Source organism: Thunnus maccoyii, chromosome 9 (genome assembly GCF_910596095.1).
Source record: "Thunnus maccoyii chromosome 9, fThuMac1.1, whole genome shotgun sequence".
In the NCBI taxonomy this organism is placed as follows: Eukaryota; Metazoa; Chordata; class Actinopteri; order Scombriformes; family Scombridae; genus Thunnus; species Thunnus maccoyii.
Window position 1 is genome coordinate 32617001 of NC_056541.1, and position 14327 is coordinate 32631327.

The 14327-nt window shown below is 36.5% G+C and overlaps 1 protein-coding gene across 1 annotated transcript; it reads right to left on the bottom strand.

The window, feature by feature from the left end:
- Positions 1 to 4206: 4206 nt before the first annotated feature.
- Positions 4207 to 6752, bottom strand: im:7150988 (Golgi-associated plant pathogenesis-related protein 1). Its single transcript, XM_042420279.1, has 6 exons — positions 6720 to 6752; positions 6474 to 6500; positions 6073 to 6282; positions 5579 to 5656; positions 5107 to 5256; positions 4207 to 4426 (listed from the first exon to the last, which is right to left on the bottom strand). Exons 2-6 carry the CDS (start codon positions 6478 to 6480, stop codon positions 4422 to 4424), a joined length of 450 nt encoding a protein of 149 aa, XP_042276213.1. The 5' UTR covers positions 6481 to 6500; positions 6720 to 6752; the 3' UTR covers positions 4207 to 4421.
- Positions 6753 to 14327: the final 7575 nt, after the last annotated feature.

Sequence of the window (14327 nt, forward strand, 5' to 3'; positions counted from 1 at the left end):
ACAGTGTTTTAGGGATGAGCTTAAATTTGCTGCATGTAGCATGTTAGCATCTATAAATCACATCATATCCATCACCAAAATGTGATCAGCAAAAAGACAGTCAGCCTCTAATGATCACAGAGCTGCATTGCAGAGATCCTGGCAGCTGGAGGCTGACTGAGAAACCACTTCCCCCAAACACTTTCAAATGCCAGCAAAGGGGAGGGATCAGGAAGCAACAGGGTTTATGGGAAATGAGGTCTAAATTAGAAACAGAAGAAAATCAGAGGCAGAATGTATTCACACTTTGAGTCTGTCTTTGAAATACAGCGATCAAGTCAAGAAGCTTGGAATCACTGATGTGGATGTGACTCTGAAAGTCAAATCAGAAACAGAACTATGGCAACTTTCAATCAAAAATGAGAGCATTCATATCTGAAGCTGGTTATGAAAAACTGAAAAAAATATTCTGTGGGGTTTGTCAGTATCTTGGAGGGTTTTGGTTGGTTTTTCACATATTTTTCTATTGTATCTCCCTTCTTTTCTTTTGTTATTGTTGCATTTACTGGTATTTTATTACTTATATTCTTCTGTACATGGTACTTGTTGCTGTGTTCATTTTAATGCACAGCACATTCAGTTTAAGGCCTAATGAAATGTGCTATATATTTAAAATGACTTAAATTTAATTTAAAAAAAAAAAACAAATAAATTTAAACACAATGCAACAGTAGATGTTGCTTCATTTCTCAAATATTGACTCATTGTAGTAAAATATTACAGTACTTACAGTATATTTACTACCTTTACACATGTATACAGCTTATTATATCTTACCAATGTCACTGAAATAAAATCTTCACTGTGTGCAGATGAAATGATCATGCATCCAAAATCCTGATAATACAAAAGGCAAACCCACAACACAGAGGAACTATCTATATACTGTGCACATTGTAAAAACTCTGGCTTTATTCAGTACAAATAACTGCAGTGTGGAAGAATCAACCATATAGGAAGTACGAAGCAATCAGGTTTCCTCCATGTCTGGATTTATGACAATGATGTCAGTGAGGTGGAGCTAAGTGCTAAATGAAAGCCATTTTTCTGAGAAGCTATCCACTAGAGGGAGCTCTATGTACACCAGCCAAACACAGAGTAAATAAAGGGCCACGCAAATATGATGTTCTGATGATCATAGCCAGATATGATCATCCAATGACAAGGTTGAATAACGTCCTCTCGATACATGATCATACCTAGAGATGATCCTCAGTTAAATCCTACCAGAACATGTGTCTGTTGCTGTAATCAAACCTGTGACCTTTTGGTGATGGGTAGGTTTTCCCAGCATGCCTCCCTGTTCCTCATACCCTGACAGTGAACATTAGGCAAAACAGGCAGACACAGAATACATTCATTCTTATCTGTATAATTTTGATACACGGGAGCTTTGCATATTGCTGATTCACTACACTGCCCTGTGTGATTACCAGCACAGCATCTCCAGTGATGATGGGCTACAGTTTCATTACATGTATGCACTGTGAGCATGTAAGTAATATGTCAGAGCTTTCAAACCTTCAGATTCTAAATATGAGTACAGTGTTTTAGCTTTAATAACATAAAACACATAATTTGTTCCTATAATGTGAAATCAAACATATTCTGAAAAAGTGTATCGTCTGGTTTCCTTTACTTTGTGTATTACATTGTATTTCATGGTTTTGAATACTAAATCTATGCAAATGAAGTAGCTTCTGGGTCACTCCACACTGTACACCTGCTTGGATCATCTTCATGTGACGTTAAAAAAAAAAAAAAAAAAAAAAAAGACTGATGGGAAATGTAGTTCCTTACTATGCACCATACTTTACTCCATACAAGTTATGCAATTCATGTTATTTCCACTTTTTTTTTTTAATTAAGCAGTTTCAAATCTTGCAAGATTATAGACATCAAAGGTAAATTAGCACTGAACAAAAACTAATTGTTTAGTGAGTCTGTGCAAACACATAGATAGCCAGTTTTTGTGCAGGCTCTGTTTTAAAATGCACCGTGTAGAGGAGGCACATTCTGTTGTGTTATGCTGCCACCTGGCTGTACTTTTTGGAATTACTTTCAAATGGACAGCTAATGTGGACACACACAGTATATCACTGAAATATGGTAATGTAGATGCTGCAGCACATTACATGGTTTACAGTACTTGAAGTATGAAATTATCCATTTTTACAGGAAATTCTGCTGCTGGTATAGAGTAAGTATCAGAACAAACTTATAATGAGGAGTATTTTGTACCATGTTGTCAAGTGCAGATGATGAAGGTGAATGGAATGTAATTATGAGAAAAAGCAGTGCCAGCTTCATTCTTATTGTTTGCAGCCCCCAAGGAATGAAAAATTGATGTAACATCCTATCAGATGTGTGAGATAGGATAACAGCTCACAAGAAAGCAGCAGCTGCAAATATTAAGATTAAACAGCTATATTCTAAATTATACATTTGGTTGCAGATGATGTATTATTCTTCATGAATAATATTTTGTAGTCTGAAGAAGAATGCTTTAAATCAAAAGAAATTTGAGTCAGAATGTAAATTTAGGTAAAAAAAAAAAAAAAAATACAGATCTTTGGCTGGTATGAATAAAACTTCAAAGAAATGGTGTTATAAGAATTGTCTTAATCTTTGATTTATGAGTCAAAACATCTCACAGTGTCAAACCCAAACTGATTCTGATCAAAGTTGATTTTAAGTGCTGATTAAGTGTTGCTAAATAAGGACTACAATTATGTCTACCCACAATACCTCCCTCTGAATCAGACAATAGCAAGCCTCCAAAGGTTATCAGAGCTGCATCACAACTTCATGCGTATGCGTATATTAACACTACCCATTATTCATTGTATCCAACATATGCTTCAATATACTGAAACATGCAAGAAGCTTGTGAAAGATATTTCCCCAACAGTTATGCTGACATTATCAGTGTATGCTGTATGAGATATTATTCATACAAGATTAAAGGAGGATATAGTAATCATTTAAAGACAGGTGTCAATCAGATGCATGTTTAAGAACTCAGGGGTTGACCTGAAAACCATGAAAAGCTTATACTGAGAAGTTTATATATTTACCTGTTTAATTTGTAATTTTTATGTTTTATTATTCTTTGTATTTCAAACTCAGCTGAATTCTTGTATTTCACAGCTCAGCAATTTATATAGTAATTATTGCACTTTTTAGGGTACATTTAAATGCGGTTACTGTGAACATCAAGAGGAATCACACTAACATGTAAACATTTGATTGATCATCATACATTGAAAAAATATGGAAAATATGGAAAGTGTGTATTTGCTGCCCCTGCTGGTTACTGTAAACTGACTGCTGTTAATTTTAAGAATAAGAACAAAGATATTAGAATTTTGACAGGTTTAGGACCTAATTTTTAACTTTTGGTGACTGTATACATGCACTGTTGTATACTGGCCCTGGTGACTGTGTTGGAAGACATCAGATCTCAGTAAAACAGCAATATTACAAGTTGTGCACTTAAACTTTGACTTGAGTAAAAGTACAAAAGTATTAACATCAAAATATACTTAAAGTACCACAAATAAAACTACTCATTATACAGAATGGCCCATTTCAGAATAATGATTATTATTTTATTGGATTATAATTATTCATGCATGAATATGTACATCACTTTAATATTGCACTTTATAAAGGTGGGGCTAATTTCAATTACTGTGAATTTCCTCCTGGGGATCAATTTTATCTTAACCTACAATTATAACTCAATTTATTTGTTGATCACATTTGTATTATTCATCTGAAACTGAAAAGTAACTAGCAATTTAAGTTATCAGATGAATGTAGTGGAGTAAAAAGTAAAATACTTCATCTGAATTGTAGTGGAGTACAAGAATAAAATGGACATACATGTATGAGTAAAGTTTGGGTTTTCAGGTCTTTCCTTTAATCTGTCTGTAGATCTATTATAATGTGAATGTTAATGTAGCTCAACACTGATTGCTCATAAACTTTAACTACTATATTTTTCAACAGAATTTATGGACTTTAGTGCATAAATATAAACAAAATGTAGTGCATAATTTGAGATTTTCTCAAATATTTAGAAACAGAAACACCAATGCCACATTGATGTACAAGCTTTATGTTGCACATTAGTTCAGTTAAAATCATTCGGAATCAGGACAATTAAGAAATAGAATGTATTTTATTTGATGTTTTTTTTAAAAAAAAACTTATTTACAGCATGGAATATTTATTTAGTAATGTGGGTTTGATGGTTGCAGGAATGGTCCAGGTCTTCTACAGCAGCGTGCAGATTTTTCTTGGGCTCACTCCAGCTGTCTCATTGGAGGTGTTGTCTGTTCCACCAGCCTCTCTTCCAGCTGTAAATTGCACAACCTTTATGCTGGAAAAATTTCAGTGAATACAGGTGAGATGTTACAGCTAAAAGCATGAGAAGCACGGGAAAAATATGAATATACTTAAACCTGCACCAGATAAAAATAAAATACAATTAATAAAATAAAATAATATGTCAGCTGACTGAAAAGCGACTGCATGAGAGAAAAGTCACTGTATGCAACCCAGAGGATGAATTTAGATGTATACAAAGCTGGTTAGTTCATACTGGTTAGTATCAGTGAACAGTACAAAAACTTCAAGTGAACCATAACAATAATATAAAAAAGACATCTTTGCACCTCTGCATTTAAAATTATACTGAATTTGACGAAAGTATTCTTTAAACTATACATTTATAACAATTTAATATATTTGACATTTTTTGTATGTAAGTATTTTTTATATATCATATGTTATGTATGTAAAATCTTAATATTAAAAGTAGCCATAAGCTGTCAAATAAATGTAGGAGAGTAGAAGTATAAAGTAGCATCAAATGGAAGTAATCAAGTAAAGTACTTCAAAACTACTTAAGTACAGTACTTGAGGAAATGTCACTTTCCACCACTGGTCTTGCTGCATCTTACAAAGTTACATAACAGGTATTTCTTGTTTCCCTTTGGAAACATGCATTTATTCTGCTGTACAGACAGTAAAATATGTAAAACTGTGGTAATATGTTACCTTGTGGGAGGACGTTTTTCTCAAAGTATCCCGGCATGTTCATGTTACCAGCTGGCCGGTACTGCCCAACCACAAAGACTTTGTTGCCATCAGTGGCCAGGCCCACACCCAGTTCAGTGCTTTCTTTCCACACTACCTGAGTAAAATGACCTGCAGGAAGAAACACAGCAGTGCAGTATTGTCAGAGTGTGCTGCTGTGATTCTAACTTGCAAACGAAGACTCATTTTCTACTAATTCTGCTTTAAATGCAAAGGCATTTTGGAGTTGTACCTATGTTTTACATCTGTTGGAAAACATGCTATCATAATGTTGTATGGCTACTTTTGTAATTCATAAAATTAAGGTTAATACCATAAACCTTTGATTTTGATCAATCTGTCCCCAACAAATTACTGCAGAGCAACACATTTGTACCTTAACTATTTTCTCTATTTATGGCATGAATATGAAACTCATCAGGTGGGTTTTTACCAGTACTGCCACTGAATCCAGGCCTGCCCCAGTTGTAATCCTTGATCTCATTGTACCATGACTCAACAGCTTCTTTTCCTGAAACGTGAAAGAGAGAAAAAAAGCATAATAGCGAATTATGAACACAAAATGCACATTTGAAGTGGTGCTTGGGAGTTTGAGTTCTACAGCTTAAACAGAGCTGCCACCATAAGCTACTGGTTATAGCAGAACAAGTTAGGCTGTAGCCGCAAACCCCCCCAGTTTGCTGACATTTGAAGTTGTGTGTTTTATTGCTTAGTAATTCAACTTTTCAATTTTATCAGGAGAATATTTATATTATTCTTGCAAAAGTTACACAGTCTCACTTTAAAAAGCACTGTGATTTTGAAAGGCTAGCAGGTGAACAAATGAATCAACCAGCAATCAACTTGGAATGAATGTGATTAGGAGGTTTAATAAAAGAATGAATTGATGAAAGGATGCAAAAGAGTCAGGTTGTGTGTATCATCCACCTGTCAGTTTAAGGGGTGCAGAGCTCCACATATTATAGACGTTCTCTCCGTCCTTCGTGTTACTGTGTCCCAGGGAGCCCATTTGAAGCAGGTGATCAGCCCACTTCTGAGCTGCAGCGTTCAGCTCACTATTATAGGTCAACGGCTGCGCACCGTGCTTTGCCCTGTAGGCGTTGTGGGTTTCCAGGAACTCCTGCTTAAAGCTTGCATCTGTAGAAAAAAAGACATTATGAATGGATGAGCTTTTAGTGCTTAGAGGAAATATGCTGTGCAATTACTGAGGCTGGCATATTCAAAGATAGTGGATATAGACAGGATGAATCATGCCATATGATAATACAAATCACCATAATGATGATATATTATTTATGTTCTTAGAGTGTGATAAACAGTGCACTAACCTGCCATTGTGTTTGTGGTGATGAAGGCTGAAATGGAGTAAGAATATAGTTGAGAAGAATCAACAAAAACACAATCCAACAGATTTTTATCTAGTATCAAAAAAGTCAAAAATTCACAAAGTATCAGCCAGGTGCCAAGGCAGAGACTAGTGGTGAGAAAGGAGTCATTTCATCATGTGGAGGGCCTATCTACCAGCAGTAAACACAAATACCTTCCTGTTATTACAGTAATCTGATAGCACTTACCTGAGTGTTTTCCTGAGGTCTGCAAAGATACAGTTCCTCTAGCTGTCTTGGAGCCTGTATTTATATGCATGAGTTGGACCTCTAACTCCCTCCTCATTTTCATATAGGAGGAGACAGACAGCCAGCCCTTGCCTGTAATTATTTCACCTGGCCACTTATCCTTTTTGAGATAACTCACAGAGTGCACAGTGTTGTTTGCAGGATATTCTCACATTCTACAAATGCTGTTTCATTCTTTTTGTCATATTTGTCTCTCTTATCACAGATTCCCCAGAAACCCCAGAGATATTATCAAAGAATGTACATAAAAAATATTGTTCTTAGACAGTGGAAAGGTACTCAAGCAGGTGATAATTAGTAGGTGTATTTCTGGTTTCTTGGTATTTAAGATTTGCTCGTGACTGTGTTAATCCATAGATAATAACCAGGTGTATTGTGTATTGCTCAGTCTCGGTCACCACCCTCTAAGTGACTTTTAACTGATTAATAAGGCAATTACATAGATGTATACATCTTTTGCCAAAGAAAACATGTAAACAGACGACATAGGAGTGAAGGCATGTTGAGATATTGTAAAAGAGGTTGTGGCTTTAACAAGCCGAGGCCTGAATTTAACACAGACAAACAGAAGACTTCAAAAGCACATGACTCTCATTAGCTGGCTATACAAAACCACTCCAAGGCCCTTAATGCATGCTTATGTTTACCACAAATCCAACGAATACTGCACTAATCATAGTACCAGGATGAGTTGCACACCCCACAACTCTACAATGAACTCTCACTCTGAATGTTTAGAACATCATTGGTGTAGCTTGCTCACAAAATGTAAAGTTGTTATATAATTGTGGTTTTGTGTTACAGGGGAGTTTTGACACCAAGTTAGGAACACTTCCCTTTAATAGAAGTAACACTGCATCAGGAAATGGAGCTTCATCATTCATTTATTTGCAACCTCTGGATTAGCACAATAGGGCTCTGACACAGATCGCTATGGAATATAATAAAATAAAATAAGAAAAGAAAAGAATTCAGAGTTGACCAGCACTACTTACTTCATCCGACAATACACTGCATTGGCAAATCAAATATGCAAGTGCACATTGCTGGGAAATGATGTAGTTATGTTTATATATTTGAGAAGTCTCATTAAGATTGAGATCTCCTTTACAAAAGAGACTGTAAAATAACAGACCTACTGTATACACTCACTGAAGACTTTATTAGGAACACCTGTGCTATCTAATGCAATCCAATACAACAGCTCTGCTGTAAATTCTACTTTTATGAAGCTTTGGTCATTGTCAGAAAGGTGATGATTCTACTTTATGTTTATTATTGAGGTATTAAGCTTGCTGTTGTTTTGGATTGCATTAGATTGCACATGCTCCTAATAAAGTGCACAGTGAGTGTATACAACATTACAAAAAGAATTCAGTCACATAAAGCGTCCATTTTACAGACACACAAACGCACTAAAAATGAACAAATATTAAAATTATCAACAAATTGAATTTTAAAGTTCCTCAGTGGATCACAGGTCTCTAATTTCAACAACACACAACGGTCTTATCGCTGCGTGGCTGCCATTCCAAGTATTTATACTGAAACTTTGCAAACTTATCTCAGATCACAAGGAAGTCAGTTCTCACACAAGTTTCGGTTGAAACAAAGATTTCCGTTGATCAAGTACGAACATCAAACCTTGAGAATGAAGTACATTTAGTCTTTTTTGGATTTGCAAGGCATTATGTAATTCTACTGTTGACATAGAGGATAAAATGTAACTGCAGTACATCTCTATTTCATATTATTATAAACCAATGTACAGTGTGTTGGTTTCTTCTTTCTTCTTTGGAGCTTAAAACTCATGGATGTCTTATTGAAACCGGCCACCCTTCATCACATTTCATCATCTCACCAACATGGCCCCACCATCCCCTCGTGGCCCTTTCATGCAGTAGATGGTGATGTTATTCAGGCCGTTCATTGTTCAGGCTTAACCTGACGTACCAGATGGTATGTTACACAGAACCGTCTGAGAGGTCATCCTTGGAAACTGTTTGGAAAAAGGCAGGCACTTTCAAAAAATACTTGGCAGGTGATTGGACTCTCTATCACTGTCTATCACCATCTTATCTTGTGAGGCAGTTGGATTCCTAAGAATCCTCATAGGACGCTGATTGGTCTGAACCACCGGTGGTGTGTGTGGCATTGCGCAATACTGTTCTCACTGTCAACATGTTTGTGTCTATTAAAGCTCTCTCCACTTTAATGTCTATCATTCATAATTCATGCCCTGTAGCCATTACTACAAGTCTGTAAAGCTCTAAATCTTAAATTGACTGTACTTATATAATACTTTTCTGATTTAATTGACAAGGCAGATTACAATTTGTTGTTTGCTGTCATTCATCAACTCACACACACACACACACACACACACACAAGTTGAACACAGCTTTGTATGGAGGGTACATGGATCTCCGGTCCTCTTGCCGGTTAAAAACAACGAATTTGGTATTTGCAAACATAAATGATGTCTGCGTTTATTTGCATATAGAGCGGGGAAGTGCGAACCAATCACAAATGGTCACTCAAGATGCATGTGGAGGCGCATGTTAACGCCAGGTGTAAACAGGGCCAATGTTTTTTGGTTCACATAGGTAGTATATTATTATGGCACACAGAATGACAGAAATGAAAGGACACGCCCCCCCAACCGCAGAAAAATGTCATTTTTGCAGTGAGCTGTATTTCGCAGCTCTTTGGTGTTGTTTCAGTGTAAGGATTCAGCAAACAAGCAGATCAAGCAGTAGCATTATTTGAAACCTTTGCATGTTAGCCCACCTTCCCTTATTTGTCTCTGTTCTTTTAATCCTATTTTTTTATGATGGTATGCATATTATTTCAAATCTATACTCACTCAGAAATAAAGGTGAGAAATCAAAGACAGGGTTGAGTTAACATACGTTGCCTTTAATCTGGTTCATCATCATTAAACACTCTGGTGAGCAGCACACACTGTGAGGCTGATCTTTGTCTATGGCAGTGTCTGCCTAATTCTGAATATCTGCTTTATGCATGACTACATTACACAACCATTCAAACAGAAAATATCCCGGAAATGTAATGTGATACTCTCTGTTTACCAAGCCGGTTGCTATCAGGGTACTATCTGACTTTCTGCTGAAGTTTGACAGAATTCACAGCACTTCCAACGAAATTAAGAAACCACATTTTCTCACCAATACCTCTAATAGTAGTAGCCCTGCAGACACTTAAAATAAAAACTATGGTTACATTTAAACAAGATAGTCTACAGCCATGCTAGCAGCTCTGTGAGGCTGTATAGCAGTACTTTGAGCTAAATGCTAATGTCAGAATGCTACGATGCTCACACACGCTCAAGCAGATAAAGATGATCTTATTTTATTATATTTATCCTTGTTTCAATGATTCTTTGCTTTAATGTTGAACACTTTGTGTTGCATTTTATGTATTAATTTGGATATAGAGATAAAGTTTATTATCATCATCATAATATTTACCATGGTCATCATCTTAGTTTAGTGTGTTAGCATGCTTACATTTGCTAATTATGACTCACATGTAGAGCTGAGGCTGATGGGAATGTTATTAGTTTTGCAGGTGTTTGGTCATAAACCAAAATATTGGACAAATTTAAATTTTGAGCAGATGGTGGATCCTCTGGGAGCCGTTAATGTTTGTACAAAATTTCATGGAAATCATTCCATAGTTGTCGTGATGTTTCAGTTTGGAAGTTTTGGATCGACTGCACGTTACTGCATGGCTAGACTCCAATAGAGATAAGTACAAGAACACTATATGTTTTTTTTTTTTTTTTTTTTTTAATTTGGGTGACCTTTCAACACACCTGTTTCATGGCTTAAAATACTTATTGAAGTAGAGCTGCTCCAGGGCTGCTTTGGCTTTATTGCCTCCACCTCCTGGATTACTTGTACTGTGTAAGGACAGTTCAACATCAAGTTGTTGCATGTCTTACTGTTGGCAAAGACAGCAAGTGTCAAATGGAGCATTAGCTCTCTAATTTACATTTGGCATTGAACTTGGTGCAAATTAGCCATTCTAGGTTCACATGCCATTTAATATTCATCAATCCACACATTTTAATTTTCCCACAGAAATGCAAACCACAAAAATTAAACATCCTGTTTGGCCAATGTGTGTGTGTGTTTGTGAGTTTCTATCTGATAGGCTCTGTTCTCTGAAGTGAGATGGGATGCCAAAGAGATGTCATCCTGCCAAAATTATAATTTTTTTCCTTGATAAGAGATTATTTGCGGCATGGAGAGAAACATCACTCTAGCTATTGCCCTGATGTACTTGAGGCAGTAACAGCACTGCTCTGCCCGTCGTCTGTGGGTGCATCCCATCCTCCAGACTAAGGAGGATGAGTACTTCTTCCACCACTGTGTATCGGGTACAGTCTCCATTCCAAGAGAAACAGCAACTGCCATAACTTTTTTTCACCATAGTTTCCGATCAGCATATGTCGAGATCATTGACTGTAGATAAATATTTATGTACTTAAAATGAATCTTTATCTATTGTCAGTGGTTGGGGTGGCAACTGCTGCCATCATCCACCAGCTGTTGCAAGATGAGAGGACATCTTCCAGAAGGCGAAGACTTTTTTTTAGTCTTTTTATTATCAAAAACACAAAATGCATTTCTTAGGTATAGACCACATCAGTACACTCCTTGCATAGTGATCCTTTTGTACAAGTGCATCAAATACCCTGCGTTATATTGTCATTTGCCAAATTTCACAAGCAAATGGCAATACAATACACAGTAACACTGCAAGTATTATTGAAAGCCTGTTGTGCATTAATAGAGTGTATCTGTGGTAATTACATTTGTGTACAAACATTAATGAATGTTTTTCCACTGAAACAAAAAGTGTGTTTACCTTTTCCTTTATAAGTCTGTAGTCATAAGTATAGTTAGCTCATTCCACTTATTGGGATATAACAACCAGAGGTTGTGAACACCCTTGTCTGGAGATATGAAGGATAACAATCTCCCAAGCCTCTTGGTTTGCATTTCTTTTCTTTGTAAATGTCTTCTCGTTTTGCATTCTTATGTTGAAGCTGCGCGGTTTTAGCAACAATCCCTGTAAATATACAATACTTTGCCATTAAATGAGCATGTCTACTGTTTTCTAGACCAGAGAACGGTATATTTTATCTTAAATGCAATGTAACCTTTCATTTTTTAACATCTGCGTGGCAATATTAAATGTCTATGTAAGTCTGAGCAGTTTATGAGTAAATGTTTGTATGGGTGGTCGTACGGAACTTAACATTTGTACGGAGCGTCTCCCATGACGAACACAATAGGTGTTGCACGTTGGTTTGGGCTGGCACTTAATATGGTGGACCCTCCACATTAACATGTAAATGGAGTGGAGGTGGGTCAGGAGAGGGTGTAGGGGCTATTTTGGAAAAGGCCCATCTACTCCGCCTCTTTGCCCATTCGTCACCAGATTGTTGTTTCAGGCACACTGGTAGTACACATTTCAGACAAGGTTACAAGGTGTTGGACTTTAATTAATTGCTGTCTCTTGTTCTAGTGCTCCTGGATTACAACCCTGCCTACTTGCCTACCTGCTGTCCAACCCATTACCACCTGCCACCACCAGCCAACCCAAGCCATTTCCCCCTCATTCATCATCATCCTCCAGCCCTCTGCCGAGGGGCGGATTTAGTGATTTGGGGGCCCCCTCTCTCTAAATGGGAATGTTTGTATTGGCAATGGTAGAAGAACTACCAAAACTTTTCAGTAAGTAACTTAGTAAAGTAAAACTATTAATACTGCATGGTAAAAATATTGTAAAAGTCCTGCATTCAAATTTTCACTTAAAAGTGAAGAGTGAAAGAGAGGCATTATCCACACAATGTACTTAAATGTACTTGCATTCAAGGTGGACTTCTTAATTCTAATATATATATATATATATATATATATATATTCAATAATAATGCATCATATATTATTTGTTATATTTGAACATAACTAGTAACATTTATCTGTCAGGTAAATGTGGTGGTACAATGTTTTACTCTGAAGTAGAAGTATACAGTTTATGAAATGCTTTGGGGGCCTTTTGTAAGTTATTTTGGGGTACAATGAGTTAGAATAGTTACATAATTCAGTATTTGTCATATCTAAACATCATAATAAATCTAAAGGTGTTTGGGGCCCCTTTAGTTGGGAGCCCCAGACAGTTGAAACCTTGCCTAATGATAAAGGCTGCCCCTGCCTCTGCCTTGGACAGCTTCTCCACTGCTCCTTCCACCTCCATTCCCCACATCCTGGCAATAAAAGCTTTAAATCATCTCCATCTTTCTCTGAGTCTGTATTTGGGTCCACCTTATAAAACCATAACAAACACGACTTAATGAACAAAGTTTGCTGCCTAAATCTACTCAGGCAGGTCATTCCAAAGTCTAGGAGCTTTAACTTAAAAGTCAGACTCAGAGTCATCTTTGTGTCTAGAGAAGCATTTGAGGATGTGAGGGAGTATTGTGTAAGTGTGTTGTGTAACATACAACATTTACAAGATCCCTCAGGGCTGTGAAAGTAGTCAGTAAGATTTTGTCACCAGGGAACTTGTTTCTTCTTTCTATTTGCTTAGTTTTGAATTAGCTGTAGAATTTTTTGAGGCCTGATAGCAGAGAGTTACACTACTCCAGTCAGAGGGTGATGGTTCAAATTTTGAGACTCATTAAAACAGTACAGTGGACAAAACTAATGGGATGTCCATTTGAAAGTGAAGGAGCCTAAAAAGTTTAGTGTGACTTGAACCTTGTGCCCATTTTTTTTATTGAACATTTCAAAAAATTTTCAGCAAAGGTTCTATATTCTTCTGTACATAATCAAAATTCATAATCACTATGTTTACAACTGATACAGACTTAAAATCTGTTTCCATCCAGCGGACCACCCGCTGTCACCATGTGAGAACAAATGTGTCCAACCAGTCGTCACCACCCCCACAGAGAATCCAAAAAATACTTTTGCCTCATTCTGTAAAAAATGTCTTTTCTAGTCGTGTGCCAATTAGCCTGTGTTCAAACTTCTGCAGAGGAAACTGAGACTTGTCACTGAACCCATATGTTTCTAATTTCAGTCCCAACCCTCAAACAAAGAGATATTTCTATTTGTGAATCCTTGAGTTGGATGACAACCAAAGAGGTTGAGCAAAAAAATACTATCTATCAAAAAGGTTTGATCATAGTGTGACCGCAGCAGACCACAAAATATGGTGAAGTCCGTCACATATGGACCCTAGAATCAAACTCATAAATTATGAACAGTATAAAATGAAACCAATATTTTTGACCATAGCTGACATTTTTTTTTACCAATATTTATCTATATGCAAAATACTGTATGTATCAAAATGTGGCAGTATTTGTACCAGAAAATTTCATATTCAATGTAGAATTGAACATTAAAACTTCAGACTGTATCACATTTGCAGATGGATCCACTGCGAATAAAAGTACCAGAAGTGTTTTTTTTACAAGAGTAACTGCTGATCTGGATAAATTCAATT